Source organism: Colius striatus, chromosome 2 (assembly GCF_028858725.1).
Source record: "Colius striatus isolate bColStr4 chromosome 2, bColStr4.1.hap1, whole genome shotgun sequence".
NCBI classification, from domain to species: Eukaryota; Metazoa; Chordata; class Aves; order Coliiformes; family Coliidae; genus Colius; species Colius striatus.
In genome coordinates, this window is record NC_084760.1 from 65,298,996 (window position 1) to 65,313,286 (window position 14,291).

At 47.2% G+C, this 14,291-nt stretch overlaps 1 protein-coding gene across 3 annotated transcripts in view; it reads left to right on the plus strand.

Annotated features, from left to right (window-relative positions):
- The first annotated feature begins 552 nt into the window (after positions 1-552).
- Positions 553-14,291, plus strand: part of ACSS1 (acyl-CoA synthetase short chain family member 1) — a 44,245-nt gene continuing 30,506 nt past the window's right edge. For all 3 annotated transcript variants that reach the window (XR_009818245.1, XR_009818244.1, XM_061990868.1), the window contains exons 1-2: positions 553-850; positions 3,697-3,793. Coding sequence is in view for 1 of the 3 variants with exons in the window: in XM_061990868.1 (XP_061846852.1) it covers positions 553-850; positions 3,697-3,793 (395 nt within the window). In the remaining 2 variants the exon portion in view is untranslated. The remainder of the gene's footprint in view (positions 851-3,696; positions 3,794-14,291) is intronic.

Below are 14,291 nucleotides of genomic sequence, written 5' to 3' on the forward strand. Positions count from 1 at the left end.
CAAGGGTGCCTCTGGGTGCAGGATGATCCCAGGAGTGCAAGGCTGCCCTGGGTGTGGGATGAGCCTGAGGCTCTGTGGGTGTAGGGATGTGAGGTAATTGGAGGAGTGCAGGGATGTCTCTGGGTGTGGGTGAGTCTCAGGGCCCTGCAGGTACAAGAGTGCCCCTGGGTGTGGGGTGATCCTGGGGCTCTGTGGGTGCAGGGGTGCCCCGGGATGTGGGGTGATCCTGGGTCTCTGTGTGTACAAGGGGTGCCCTGTGTGTGGGATGCTCCAAGAGTGCAGGGGTGTCGCTGGGTGTGGGTTGATCCTCGAGCCCTGCGGGTGCAGGAGTATCTGTTAGGGTGCTCCTGGGGCCGTGTGGGAACAGGGGTCCCTCGGGGGGGGGAGGCAGTCGCCCCCGTGGCCGCGGAGCTCCGGGTTGTGGTCCCGGCGGGGCAGCCCCTCCCAGCAGGCGGTCTCTCCCGGCGACCGGGGGTTGTTCCCGCGGCCGGGGGCGGCGCCGGGGCTGGCGGTCCCGGGCGCGGCCTCGCCGGCGGAGCAGGGCTGTGCCCCATGGCGCTGGCGGCGGCCCGAGCGCGGGTGCTGCGCGCCCTCAGCCGCCCGCTCCCGCCGGCGCGGCTGCCAGCGGGCGCCTGGCGCTGCCGCAGCGACACGGGGGGTCCCGCCGCGCTGCTCCCGCCCGACGAGTACAGGGCCTGGCAGGAGCGGGCGGCCCGCGACCCCGCCGGTTTCTGGGCGGAGGTGGCACGGGGGACCCTGCGCTGGGACAGCCCCTTCCACACCGCCTGCCGGACCGGACCGGCCGCCGGCGCCGTCCGCTGGTTCCTTGGTGGCCGCCTCAACGTCTCGGGTAAGGCGTCCCGCCGGGCCCTCGCCCTCTCCCCGCGCCCCGCCGCCCTGGGGCCGCCCGCCGCTGCCTTCGCGCTGTCCGGCAGCTTCCCCACGGGGGAAGTTTTCGCCGGCACCCCTGTTTGAGGGGAAAACCCTGAGGATTTCGATTGGGCAGGGCTCGGGGAAAATCTGCCGGGCGTTGCGAAATGCTGGGAAGTTGGGAGAAAATCCGAAGAGCCGAGGGTAACCCTGGCTAAGCCTCCTGCCCTGGCGCCGCTTCCCCGGCAGCTACCCAGTCTATTCTGCGGAAGCTCTGCTGCTCGAATGTGACATCCCTGCTGCCATGCCGGCAGAGATAGCTTCATGCCAGCTGTGCAGCCCTTGACTCTGGCTGTGCTGGCCTTAACCGCTGCTGTGCCACCCTCGACCCCATTGACCGCAGTGACTGGCTGTGGGGTGCTGATTGCTCCCGTTGTGGACCCTGATGAAAAGGTGAACCTAAGGTGATGGACAGGGTGAATCCCAGTCCTCTACAGGGGAATATGCAGCTTGTTTTCTCTCTTAAACAAGAAGCTTGGTCTTTTCCTCCAACTTCACCACCCACACGAAGTTTGCTATGACACTCTTAACTACCTACCTCTGAGTTTCTTCCTGACCATATTTGCCTTGAAGACTCTTCTGTGCTGTGGTTGTGCTTCATCCAATAGTAGTACAGCCCACCTCTGTCAAGGGTACAACTCAGTGATAAAGTCTTTTAACAGGGATTATAGGTTTCTTGCCTTCATTCCCCATTCCTGGGAGAGTGCTTGGATCACTGGTTCAGTAGTGCAAGAACTGTCACAGCTCTGGCCACTTTTTTTTTCACAGCAAAAGAACAAATCCTCCTCAGGTCTTCTAGAGGGAAGTGTCTCCTCCCAGGAGGTGATGCCCAGCAGTGGATCCCAGGTTGATGGAAGTGTGTGTACAGCCCTACTTCCAGCACCCAGCAATCAGAGGGATTTTAGCCAGACTTCTGTTTTCATTTGTTCCTGTTGAAATAAAATCTTGTCTGGGCACAGGGACTTTCAGGAATCTGTTTCTTTCTGCTGTACAGTGTGTTCAGCACCTTCTGTATCCCACATCGGTCAGGTGTCTGAAATCCAGATATTGCTGGGTCCAATTTTAGATCACATCTTGGTTCTGGTTCTTCAACAGTCAGTAAATGCCACTTAGTTTCCTTTGCATAAGTAGAAAGAAATCACAGACCTCTGAAACATAGATGCACAGAATTAAACAGTTTTGTTATTGCCGGTTTTCTTCTTTCAACGCATGATGCAGTTGGTACTTGGCTATAGCCAGGTGGCTGTTTTTCTGCTGAGAGGCTTTGGTTTCGCCCCTTGATCGCTTGATTTGAACACTGGTTACAGAAACACGGCAACCATTCTAGTCCCTGATCCAGACAGCATCCTGCACTTCCAGACAGAGTGCTAGGTTCTTAGGAGCATGTCGTGATGAAACGAATCATGTCCAAGTGTTGTTGAGAAGGCAAGAAAACATATGGAGAAATCATTAGGGTGTAATAGTAAGGAGAAGGTCACTAAATTCTGTTTTATAAAATGAAGAAAAGGCTGTTGTAAGCCAAAGATCAGGAAGGAAATAATAGGATTTGGCCCTGGTTCATGTGCTGGTTCTAACTGAGCAAAGAGCTAAAGCTCTCACTTGGCTCAGCTGGGGCTTACTGTGACAGAAATTCCCTCTGGAGGCGATTATGGCTGCTCAGAAGCAAGAAATGCAGCTTGGGCAGTGAATCCCCGTTGATGTGATTTACAGCAGAGTGGTGCAATACGTGAGGGTGTTGCTGCAATGAGCTGGGAGGTGGGAGCTGCTAAATACAAGACTGTAAACAGCTGAAGAGCACCTTTTCATATTTTTGAGATTGACAGTTGTTCTTGTAATAAAATGTGCTGAATTCTGAGGGCTTTCTCTCTCTTTGCACCTTTAGAGGCTCATTCCCACCCTTGGTGTGGTGGTGTAAATCAGTTGTGATCACAGAACAGCCAAAGCTGACTCCGTGGCTGCAGTTTACTTAAACTTTAGAAATCATGATAGCAACAGGCAGCTTTCATTGCAATAATTTATCTGGAAAAATGATTTTTTTCTCCATCAGTATGAACATTTTTTTTTAAAGCGTTTTCTTGTGAGTTATACAGCAGTGTGCCTGACTAGTTTTTAATAGTTCCTTATTCAAATAAAGTTACTGCCTTTAGAAGATGATAACAAAATAAGTAAGGCTTGGAATTCCTACTTTACAAGGTTAATCTCTAACCATCAGGCAAGTTGCTGCTTAACATGCAGGTGGGTTTCTTGGGTGGATTCTCAAAGTTTCTTCAGGGTAGATGGTCTCCTTAAGTTCACTTAAGCATCTCATCTAGTTGTTCAGGTTCCTTCTACCTCAGGTTGTTGGGAGGAGAGGTACACCTTTGGGAGGTAATTCTATACCTTTAAGTTTTAGGAAGTGTAGTACACAGCTTGAGACATGTTTGTCTTTCCCAGATTTCTGGTCATGTGTAGATGTCTGTGAGCTTGCCCTAGATCCTAAAGTTTTAGATATTTTCGGTTAGCTGAGATTCAGCTCCTCTGTTAAACCCTGAAATTAATATGTTCCACGTGATTTTAACTTAGAAAATTCAAATGATCCAGTGCTAAACATTCAAGCTGGGGAAGACTGTCAGATTTATATAGCGAAATGCTGCTCTGAGGAGCAGAAACATCAAAAGAGTGTCTTGTCCTTGTGCTGCTGGGAGCAGAGGGGAGGTTTGACCAAGCTGAGTTTACAGAGCAGCTTGCATGTGATCAGGCTTTGCTTAAACCTCTGTTTTCTTACAGTGAATTGCTTGGATCAACATGTGGAAAAGTCTCCAGACAGAGTGGCTTTGATTTGGGAGAGAGATGAGCCTGGAACTGCAGTGCATGTCACATACAGGTATGGCACCTTTACATGCTGCTTTACGGTTGTGTGGTGGGGAGAAGAGCTGCTGCTCTGAAATCAGACCTCTAGGAAACTCTGCTTTCTTCCAAGGTACTCCAGCATGTAAGACATGCAGCCATAATGCTGTGGCTAGGTTGTGGTGACATGATGAAAAACGGAGGCATGTTCCCACTGAGAAATGGTATTCTAACCTTGGCTTCTCCATGGAGAGGGCTCCCTGGTCTGAGGCATCTGTGTAATAAATATATTACAAGGTGAAAGGTATAGTGGATGCAAATTAGTGGTAGCAACTGAAAATTTCAGATTGAGATCTTCTGGTTCATCATCTTCTGGTTATGGCATTAATCAGCCCTGCCTGTAGATTATCAAAGTGTGGGCTTTTAGAAGAGAAGAACTTAGGGTTTTTTTGCTCTGGTTTGTGTTCTCACTTGACGCTTTTGTTTTTGCTCATTAGAAGTTTGAGGTAAAATTTCTATGAGGAATTTTTTGTTTCATCACAGCAGCAAATGTCTTGCTACAAGCATCTTGTGTTGATGGTCAATAGCATGATACTGAGCCCTGTCTATAGGGGATTTGAAGCTCCCTATATTCCTCTTCTTCATCCTCAGTGCCATTTATAGCAGTGTTGAGGCTACTTTGGATGGTGCAGACTTGTAATTGCTGATGTAGACTGTAGAGTTTGTTAGAATGTGGCAGCTTTCAAGCATATTTCTTACCTCTCTGCTGTATGCCCTCATTTAGGAGACATGCCTGACTGCAAAATGCTTTTTGTATCATCTGTGTCTCCAATATGAGTTAAAGCTTTCCCAGATTTGAACATTCCTCAGTATGTATTTTAGGGAGTTAGATGTTTGATCTTCTGGATCAGAAAGCAGAGGAGACATAGGAAGTCCTGATCTCCCTTTTACAAAATATTTTCTGCAGCTTGTTGATAGTTAGGAGTCTTGAAGCTCTTTAAGTCTAAATAAGTTCTGGCGGTCTGGTTCACCTCCAGAATTTATTAAAGCTTCTGAAGACATTATTCATTGGAGGGAGGAAGGTGGTCAGCAGTGGTGTACAGATAGCTTTGAGAGGTTAGTGCTCCATGCAACAGAAAAATAAACATCATGTGATATAAGGCTGAAGTGGATTGGTTTTATTCTTGGTATTATTATTTGGCAAGCTGTGGAGGCATATTACAAATGTGTTATAACCGACTGGGTGGCCTGGCTAAATTCTTTGAGTTTTGCTTTTGTCATTCCGGTGGTAGAAAAGATGATGGAATCAAAGATTTCTCCTGGAGTTCTGGGTGGTGTATGTATTTCTGCTGCTCTTTTCATGCCCCAGCCATGAAACTAGGGGCAGGTCAGAGGTGGGAATTGTGCTCTGATTCACCTGAGAAGAAGTGCAGCTCATCAGGTAGTGCAGCCTCATTCAGGGCAACTCTAGTCTCCTCTTTAGACTGTGCTACTTGAAATGTACTGAGCTGCTCCAGACCCTCAAACCATTTCAGTATCTCTGGAGATATAAGGCAGCTTTCTGAATAGCAACAGAATCGTTTTTTTTCTTGACCATGCCAAAATGTATTTGGAAGAAAGTGCATTTTCAACCTGTGGATTTATGATTGCTATAGCTTGAAGACAAGTAACCCACATCTGAAAACTGAATACAAAGATATGGTAACTAGCAGCCAGAAAGAAGAACATCCAAGTGAAAAACAAGTTGGCAACCTCTGTTTTCAAACTTCTGCTTCTCTTTGAGAGCTGGGTTCCTGTTTCTTCCTAATAGTCTTGGTGAGATGTGACTGCATTTGAGTGACAGTTTCCCAAGAGACTTTGGTCCTACGCCATGGTAAACAAGTCACTTAGTTCTCTGCTTATCTCATTAAGTCAGCAGTAGGTAGCTTTGTTGAAAACAGTGGTATGATGTGGGTGTGTATGCAAGGAGAGAATCAGAAGTTATTCCTTTTCTGTGATCTTTGGGCTGTGTTTTTAAAGGTTTAAAATGGGGCAGTAAGGTTTTCCAAGGTGTATTGGCGCTGACCTCTCTTTCAGTCTGGGCTTGGCTGAAAACTTTTTTGCAACAGTGTCTTCTTTTAGCTCAGAGTTTTGTGAGGGAAAGCACATCAGAAAAAGAGGTGGCCTAGAAGGTGTGATGCTGGCTGAGTAATCCTCTGAGAGCCCTCAGTATCAGGGTGGTCTCTGCAGGCCAGCCCAAGTTAAGAGGGGATGAGTAGGATTCTGAGTAGGAAGCACTCAAACTCTGGTGCCTGTGGCAGAAGAGATGTGCCCCTTTCCTTAGGATCTGGATGCACTGTTAATGAGACAGCAGCCTTTAAGTTGTGTGCTAGGAAGGTAAATAGTTTAATTTGGCCACAAGCTTTGAGGGAGGTCCTGGAATCCCATCTGAGAGGTGTCCAGGGCTTAAATGCACAGAAGTAAAAGGCACCATTTTTTTTCATTATCTGCTTTGCAAAGCTTGCTGCTGTGAGCTGCTTCTCCTCACAGATAAGCCCTGGGAGGCACAGGGAAATACATGGCTGCTGGTATGGGTGTGCTCTCTTTTCCTTTGGGGAGCTGCCAGAGGCAAGAAAACAGCTGAGAGCTGGTCATATTCCCATCACAGCCTGGAAAGGAAGCAAGTGGATGTGCAGGAAAAGGGCTGGAACAGGCTTCCTCCTCCCTGAGAGGGGTCTCTGTCATGCATTGGCAAGAAATGCAGCCACACTGGAAAGCACTGTCGCAGCTTGCTCATCCTTGGAAGAAATAAGAGCCACTGTTTGCCTCTGATGCCCCACTAACTGCCTAGCTTGCAGCAGGCAGAGCTGGTGGGGCCATGCCCAAAGTCAGCCTCCATCCCTCTGTACGCTTGTCAGCAAGGTGGGTTGTGAATTCAGTGCTCTGTGCTAGGAGAGGAGTCCAAACATCTTTTTACTGGTAAAGATGTTTGGATGATGATTGCTGCCCTTACAAGCTCAGTTGCAATCATATTTTTCACTGCTGAGTTTTGTCCTGTCTCTCCATCTGATGCAACTCAGCCTTTCAGGAAGAAAAGGTTCCTGGCCCCTCTTATGCTTTTCCATCCCTCTGTGGTTTCCTTTTTATCAAGTAGAAACTCAGCTTCAGATTATCTTCAGTTTGAAATAGAGAGGCAGACTTGGTTTTTTTAACTGTTTTGTTGACAACAGAGCATACAATCCCCTTGGGTTTGGTGGCTGTAGTCAGCAAAATGGAGGCAAATCATGCCAATCTGTTATCAAGAGGTTGGTCTCTTACCACCTACCACTCATTGGTGGTGAAGTAGCAGTTAAGCCATAGGAGCGTGCTGCTGTGAGCAGCCAGCTGAATTTATTGACGGAAAGGTCCAATCCAGCTGGGAGTGTTTTGTGCTGCCCTGTGGGTCTTATCAGGGCTCAGGAGTTTTGAAACCTTGCAGAGGAATCCCCCAATGTATTGCTGAGCCTGGGCTTTAAAGGGCACTATACTATCAAGTGCTGTATATAAGCAGAGTTGGTGGCTGGAGCTGTTGGATTGCAGCCTCTGTAAGCTCAGCAACAGGGAGTGTTAGAGATGGTAGCTAAAGTTATGCCAGACCTCCCACTATCTGACATGGGTTTATTTGTTCTCTCTGGTGTTTGCTTGTTTACCACTGTCTCTACAGTTCAGCCACCTGTGAGCTAGTGTTTCCTAGCCCTACAAAATCCTGTGGATATTGCCACAGGGAGCTGTGCAAAGAAGTGGGCAGCAGTATGCCTCAGCTAACCTGTTTTTACAAAGGGCTACAGGCTGGGTGTAGTGGAAGGTTTTTAATTCACAAAGGAACAGAAAATGTTGTGGGCAGATGGAATGTTCAAAATGCAAAATAGAAAGTAGAGAGAGGAGAGCAGAAGTTGAGGGGCCAGAAATAATTTGCTAAATAGCCTAAGCAGCTCCTCGTAGGGTCCTAGGTAGATGTTAAGAGTAGTAGTTGGGCTTCTTTGCCACCTCACAGCTATGCCTTTAACAAGCCAACAGATGGTTCTTCAGCCTGAGCTGAAGTGGCTGAAATTCTATTAGTGATCCCACTGAAGCCTGCAGCTGGCAGCCATATATAGGTACTTAACCAGGCTGTGCAGCGTGGAAGGTGTTTCTCATTGACAGCAAACTCTTTTCTTTTTCTTTCCAGTGTTGGCTTCCTATGTTGAAATTGCAAATAAACCTTGCCCAGGCTTTGGTTTCCCCATCCAAGGCAGCTAAGGGACTTCTTCTCACCTGAAATTGGTCTCAAGTGTTTTTCCTTACCTTTGGGTTCAGGATATCTGCAGGAAGGCTGGACAACTATGCTTAGCATAGCAGTTGAACCAGCAGACAAAAAGTCTCATGTTGAGTGTCACATTTCTTCAGTTATTCTAAAATGGGGGGAAGGGGCAAGTGTTTCCCTTTTGGTGAAAAAAGGAAGCCTATATCTTCTCTATTTAGCAAAAAGTGAGGGGAATGGAAGGTTAAACTGAGGCACTGTCACAGAAGCTCCTGTGAGGGGTGACTAGGTTTCTGCATTATCCTTTTGTCCAGAAAGTTGAAGAAGGGATGGGTGTGAAGACCTGGGGACTTGAACCCACGTCTCAAAACATCAGCAGCCATGGTGCTGTGATCACAAGGTATAAAGGCAGGCTTGCAACTCTGCTGCTTCACAGTAATTCATAGAGATCCACAGCTAGGAGATGATATATGAAGGTTTTGGGCTGACAGATGCACAGGTTTTTTGTTTGAGGGGTTCTCTCTATGTGTGTGTGTGTGTGTGTGTGTGTGTGGTTTATTGTTTCTACAGTAACTTGTTTGGGCCACTTGACCTGAATTTTCAGATAGTTACCAGCCTGATACAAACTCTAGTTCCAGGAAATCAACTGGTGGCTGCAAGAAATACTCAACCCAGGTGTAATGCTGGGATGGCAGAGAACATGTCTTGTGCTGAACCTCCTGAACAGCTGCTGTCAAAGTCCATATAGGGCACGGAATATATTAGGAAAATGTCTAGAAATGCTTTGCAAAAGGCTGCTTCCCAAAGAAGGCCTTGATGCAATTGTTTGGATGTAAAAAGAAGTCTTCCTTTATTCAGAAAGCTGCAAGCTCTCTTGCTGGGGCGAAAGATAGCATCAAACTCCTTGGCAAAATGTTTCTGCCAGGCATTCTTGACATGCATGAGAGAAGTGCCATGTATTGGTGATGGGTTTTACATGAATCATTTTGCCAGACATTGATCACTGGGCTTTGGAAACACAGGCACCACTGTATCTGAGGAGGGATCTGGAAGAAATATGGTCTGGTAGTTTCTGGAGAGAGGTGCTGTAAAGATATGAGAGAAGTGCTGTGTCTGTTAAACAGAAATGCTGGTCTGGACAGTGATCTGTTGGAGGGCCAGTTTTGCAGGTCCGGTCCTTAGAAGTGATGTTGTGATAATGGAGGAGATACCTGCAGAAAGCTTGATGAGTCTTTAGAAGAAGAGTGGTAATGCGTAGTCTTAAGGGCAAAAAGGAAGCACACCTCATGTATACAGAGTTTATTCTTAGTATAATTAAACACTTAACATTCAAGATCTAAGTATTCCAGAAAAGAAAGAGGTCTTGTTGGTTACCACAGACACTACTTCTGTCCAGCATCAAGTTCCATGTTTCTTGACTGCATGTTTGCAGTGAGGGACCACCCGTGCCTCTGGGATTGCTTGTTCTCTTTCATGCCATGTCCTGTACCTCCGCTTCTCAAAGCCTCTTACTGTACCAGGCTTGTATTTCTTTATCATGCCTCATTATGTTAGGGTTGTAAACCCATGATGGTAGCATAAAAATATTAAGATGCATAGGGGCAAAAAAAAACTATGGTTACCTAGCCAATTAGAAGAACTGCTGTTACAGCTAAGGCAGATAAAACAGGGAAGTCAAGAAGAGCTCAGACAAAGAGAGCATCACAAGCTGCCTTCTAAGGACCTTGCAAACTCTGTACAAGGCCTGCGGCATTTTGCTTTCCATGGCAGTACTGTGTTACAGGGCTGCAAGGAAACAGCAAGAGCAGACTTCCCTGTCCCTGAAATGAGATGGGTTTCCAGCAGATCGTGTCATGAAACAGCTACCTGAAGGGCTTGCTCCAAATCTGATGGAAGTCAGCAGGCAGCAGGTCAGGAGAGCAAACTCAAGAACAGCTCTGCAATGGAGAGCAAATCACAAACATGGAGGGGGGAGGGAGGATTTATGTGCAACCCAGCCTCTCTGTGCTCACAGTTCCTGCTGATACAGGAGGAGAGCTGGCTCTGCAGAGCTCTTCTGCGTGGTGTTTAAAGCTTGTCAGTGTGTCACTTGCACTGAGAACAGGCATATCACATATCATATGCAGTAAGACAGTACTTCCCTCTGGTTTTGGAGGTGCAGGATTGAGATGCATGAAAGTCACATGAAATCCAAGTTCAGCAGCTATCTACCCTCTTACTTGCAGTACAATGAACGGATTGGACTTGTTCATGTGGTTCAGTTGAAAGCAAGTCCAGAATCACCTCCATGTGTCAGGATTTTTTCACCTTCCTTGCCTGTGTACATTAATGCCCCTACCATCTCCTGGCTTGCTTTATTTTAAAAGCACTTACTAAAAATTCTGTTCTTTCTCCTGCGCAAACGGCTCTGCCTCCTGGTCCAACTGGTTGCTGCTTCCCCATTTCTCAGCTTTACCCTCTGGAGTGGTGTTCACTGTGCCCGGTTCACTCACTTATTTGCTCTCAGCTCTTGCAATCCACTTTTGCAGGGGATCTGCAGACTGTTGCGACATGAACTAACTTTGCAGCTTTTGGGCTGTCTGTGGTCAGAGGGGCTGGGCGCTTCCTTTCATTGCAGCAGGTTTCCTTCTCCTGCAATGGCTCTGCTGAGATCCTCCCTGGCTGCAGAGTGCCCTGGGATTTTCTGTGTGCTCCATGGCTTTGTTGTGCCCTGCTCCGTGCCATCTACACTAAAATCCTTTGGGGTGCAGGCAGGTGGGAATGCTGTGAACATCGCTTGGGATTTTGCCTTTCTCTCTCTTCTCATGGTTTGCAGAAGCTCTGCACATCTACTCTGAGCTTCTGTCCACCCTCTGTTCTTCATGGAGCCTTGTCGGGGTAGGTATTTTCATTCAGAGCTTCTGCTTCCTCTACCTTTGTCTCCACCCCATGTTTCAATGCAGAGAGAAGCTAAGTGAAGATATCTTTGTTTGCACTGTTTCACCAGCTCCAGAGTGACAGTGTCTAGCTTTGTCAGTGTCTGATGTGTATTTTCAGTAGGTGTGCCTTGCTATCAACACACCTCCTGGTCGTATCACAAAATCACAGCATCCCCAGAATGGCAGGGGATGGAATGGACCTCTAGAGATCATCCAGCCCAACCCCCTGCTAAAGCAGTTTCTCTCTATCAGGTCACACAGGAATGTGTCCAGATGAGTTTGGAAACCTCCAGAGAAGGAGACTTCACACCCTCCCTAGGCAGCCTATGCCAGGGCTAGATGGGAGTATAGATGGGAGGCAGATCCTTCACTTTGCACAGCCTTCCAGTTTTCGGTGGCATTGCCTCTGTGCCAGGGGTGGGGCAGTGCTGGGCTTGAGGCCAGAATTGCTCTTGGCTCTTTTAACCTTTTGTGGTGGAGGGCCCACAATGCCAAGCTTGGCAGCAGTAGCAGGTGGGGAGGGTAATGGTCATGGTTTCTTCCTGCTCAGTTCAGTTAGGTCTGTCCTTGTGTGTTTGCTGGGGCAGCAATGCTGCAACGTGCTCATTTCACCCCAGAATTTGTAAGTACCAAGAGGTTAAGTACTGGAAATGTGTCAGCTGCTGGCATGTACTAATTGTCTGCCTGTTAGATGGGGGAAACGTGTGAAGGAGTGAGGGAGTCAAGAGAAGGATTCCTGACACAGCATTTATGCCAACTACCTCTCTTGAATTGGAAGAGAAGCCTGAGTTGCTGCTACAGGAGCCAGAAGACACACCTGATGCTCAGGGATTTGTAGATTTCTTTGTAGGAGTTCTGGCTTCACCTTCTCTGTGCCTATGTGTCTGTTCCCACATGTGCTCGACCACCAAGGGACCTCCAAGACCTTCCTTTTTTTAACATTTTAAAGCACAAAGGAGAAAGAAAAGTGGATAGAAAGGACTTAGTCCTTATTGCCTTACTCTCCCACTCTGAGGCAAATGTCAAATAGGGATTAATCATAAAGAAAAATGAGTTCAGGATGTTCTGAATAAGCAAATCAACCACAGAGCCGCTCAGAAAGGATGGTGTAACCAGAGCTCTTCTGGCATTTCTGTTCAGGAGCAAGAGGCTGCAGCTCTGAAAGCACTTGGGTATCTTCTGTTGCAGGTGAATGTTTTTTATTTTGTTTCCTCACAACTGCCTGTCTGGGGTTTTGTTTCATTTCCTCTGCTCTGCAGTTGAGGAGCTTAGTTTTGTTTTGGCTCTTTAATATTTACCCATGTTGAGATTTTTCTCTTAATGCAGCATAGGATGACCAGAGAATGTGACCTTTTAGTCAACAAATGTTGTGTGGTAATTCATTATTTCACAGTCACTCAGTTCATGAACTTAGTAAAAATAAGCAAAATAATACAGCTAACAGACTGTGCACTTCTGTAGATAACAGGAACATGTATGGTCATAAAGCCCTTGGGAAGAAGTATTGACTGTTGTGCTTTAGAGTTCAGGCTGATCTCTAGCTGTAAGAAATTAGGAGGAAATTCAGTCCAGACTAAAGCCACTCCATCTCTGCTTTTTTGCAGGGTTGTGGCATCTCTGTGGTGGCAGCTACTGCCAGAGAGCAGGCAGTAAGCATGTGTGAACACTTCTCTGAGTTCCTGGTTTATTTACTTGATGCTACAGGAATAATATTAAAAAAATGACACAAAATGCTGTGGCTGGGATTCATGACTTGTTTTCCTTACCTGCCAAAAGATGGCAGGGAAGAAATATCCCTCCAGTCATCAGTGCCTTCATACTTTCTCTGTGACAGTGTCACTTCACTGTCCTTCGTGCAGATGGGGTTTCCTCCTAAAGAAGGAAGATGCCAAGTTCTTATCAGCCCATGTTTTTGTTATGACGTTCCTGAAGTGGAGCACTTGAGCTTTATCTGCTTCTAGCTTTTATTTGCAGCTTAGCCACCAGCTGAAAACTGGTTTTGTTGATTTGTTTGGTTTTTCACAGCTATGGCCAGTTCTGGAACATGACAATAGTAGATGGGTAGACTCATGTTTTACAGCTTGCTACGAAATGCAGCCTTCCTCAGTTCAGTTGTTTGTTGACAGTTTTTGGAGTCCCTGGTGGTGTAGCTTACAGACTCCTAAGGGTTCAAAGGTGACAGGTTGAAGATGAGTGTGCTAGGAAGTAGAAGATTTCTCTCTCTCAGCCTCAGTAAGTTCCTGAACCCAGAGGAAAGTTTTCATTCCTAGTGAGTTCTGTAAGTCTTCACTGAACTGGCAATTGGCACCAGTAAGGCGTGGTCTGCTGCCCCTTGTGAGGGTCACCTCCTCCTTTGGCATGAGACCACTCCTCACCTGGCACAGTTATCTCTCTTCTTCTCAAAGCCCTTCCACTGCAGGCACACAGAGCTGTTCAGTTCATGACAGCACCTTGGCCCCAGGCATGCCTGGGGTTGTGTTATCCCTCATGCAGGTACCAGCATTAGTGTATGTGCAAGTCTTTCCCATGAACTACCTTTTCCTTCCTTAGAGGAACATTTCTGCTGTGGAGTCAGCTTGTTGCAGCAGTGAGCCCTGTGAAAAGACCCTTTGTTGCTGTTCTCTGTGTCCTGAGTTTCCCTGTGCAAGAGTGGCTGTGATTTTCCTTGGAGCAGTGTCTCTCTCCTGCGGGACTGTTGGACTCTGCAGCACGGTGGGGTGAAGGGATAACGGAGGAATTTGGGTCATTTGTCTTTGAGAGTCTCATATAATCTGCCACTCACACAAGTGTTTCTGGACCTCTCCTTTTCTTCGTTATTCATGCAAATCTGTTGTTTACCTGTGCAATTTGTGAAGCATTTCCAACAGTTCCCCGACATAAACAGTGCTGGTAGTCTTTGGACAATGCTTCCATCGCACCTTGTGTTTATCCCACTCATGTTCCCAGTAGCTTCTGACTGAGACTTCTGGGTAAAGAAAAAAAAAAAAGGCATCAAGGATGGCTAAAATGGACACTAACTTCTGGAGGCAAGAGGACAGACACTGTCTTGCTGGCTGTTCTACCCATGCCAGAGCCTGGCAGCTCTGGACAGTGCCTGCAGATCTTACTCGCTCGTCCTTCTGCAGCAATTATGGCTCTGCTCTCTTTTTCTTCTCTCCCTAATGACAGGAGCAGCCTGGCTTTCACCATGCCCCAAGCCACCATTCTTTAAGGTCACAGAATCACAGGATGATTTAAGTTGGAAGGGACCTCTAGAGACCATTCAGTCCAAGCCTCTTCTAAAGCATGTTCCCCTCCATCGAGTCACACAGGAATGTGTCCAGGCGGGTTTGGAAACCTCCAGAGAAGGAGCCTCCACA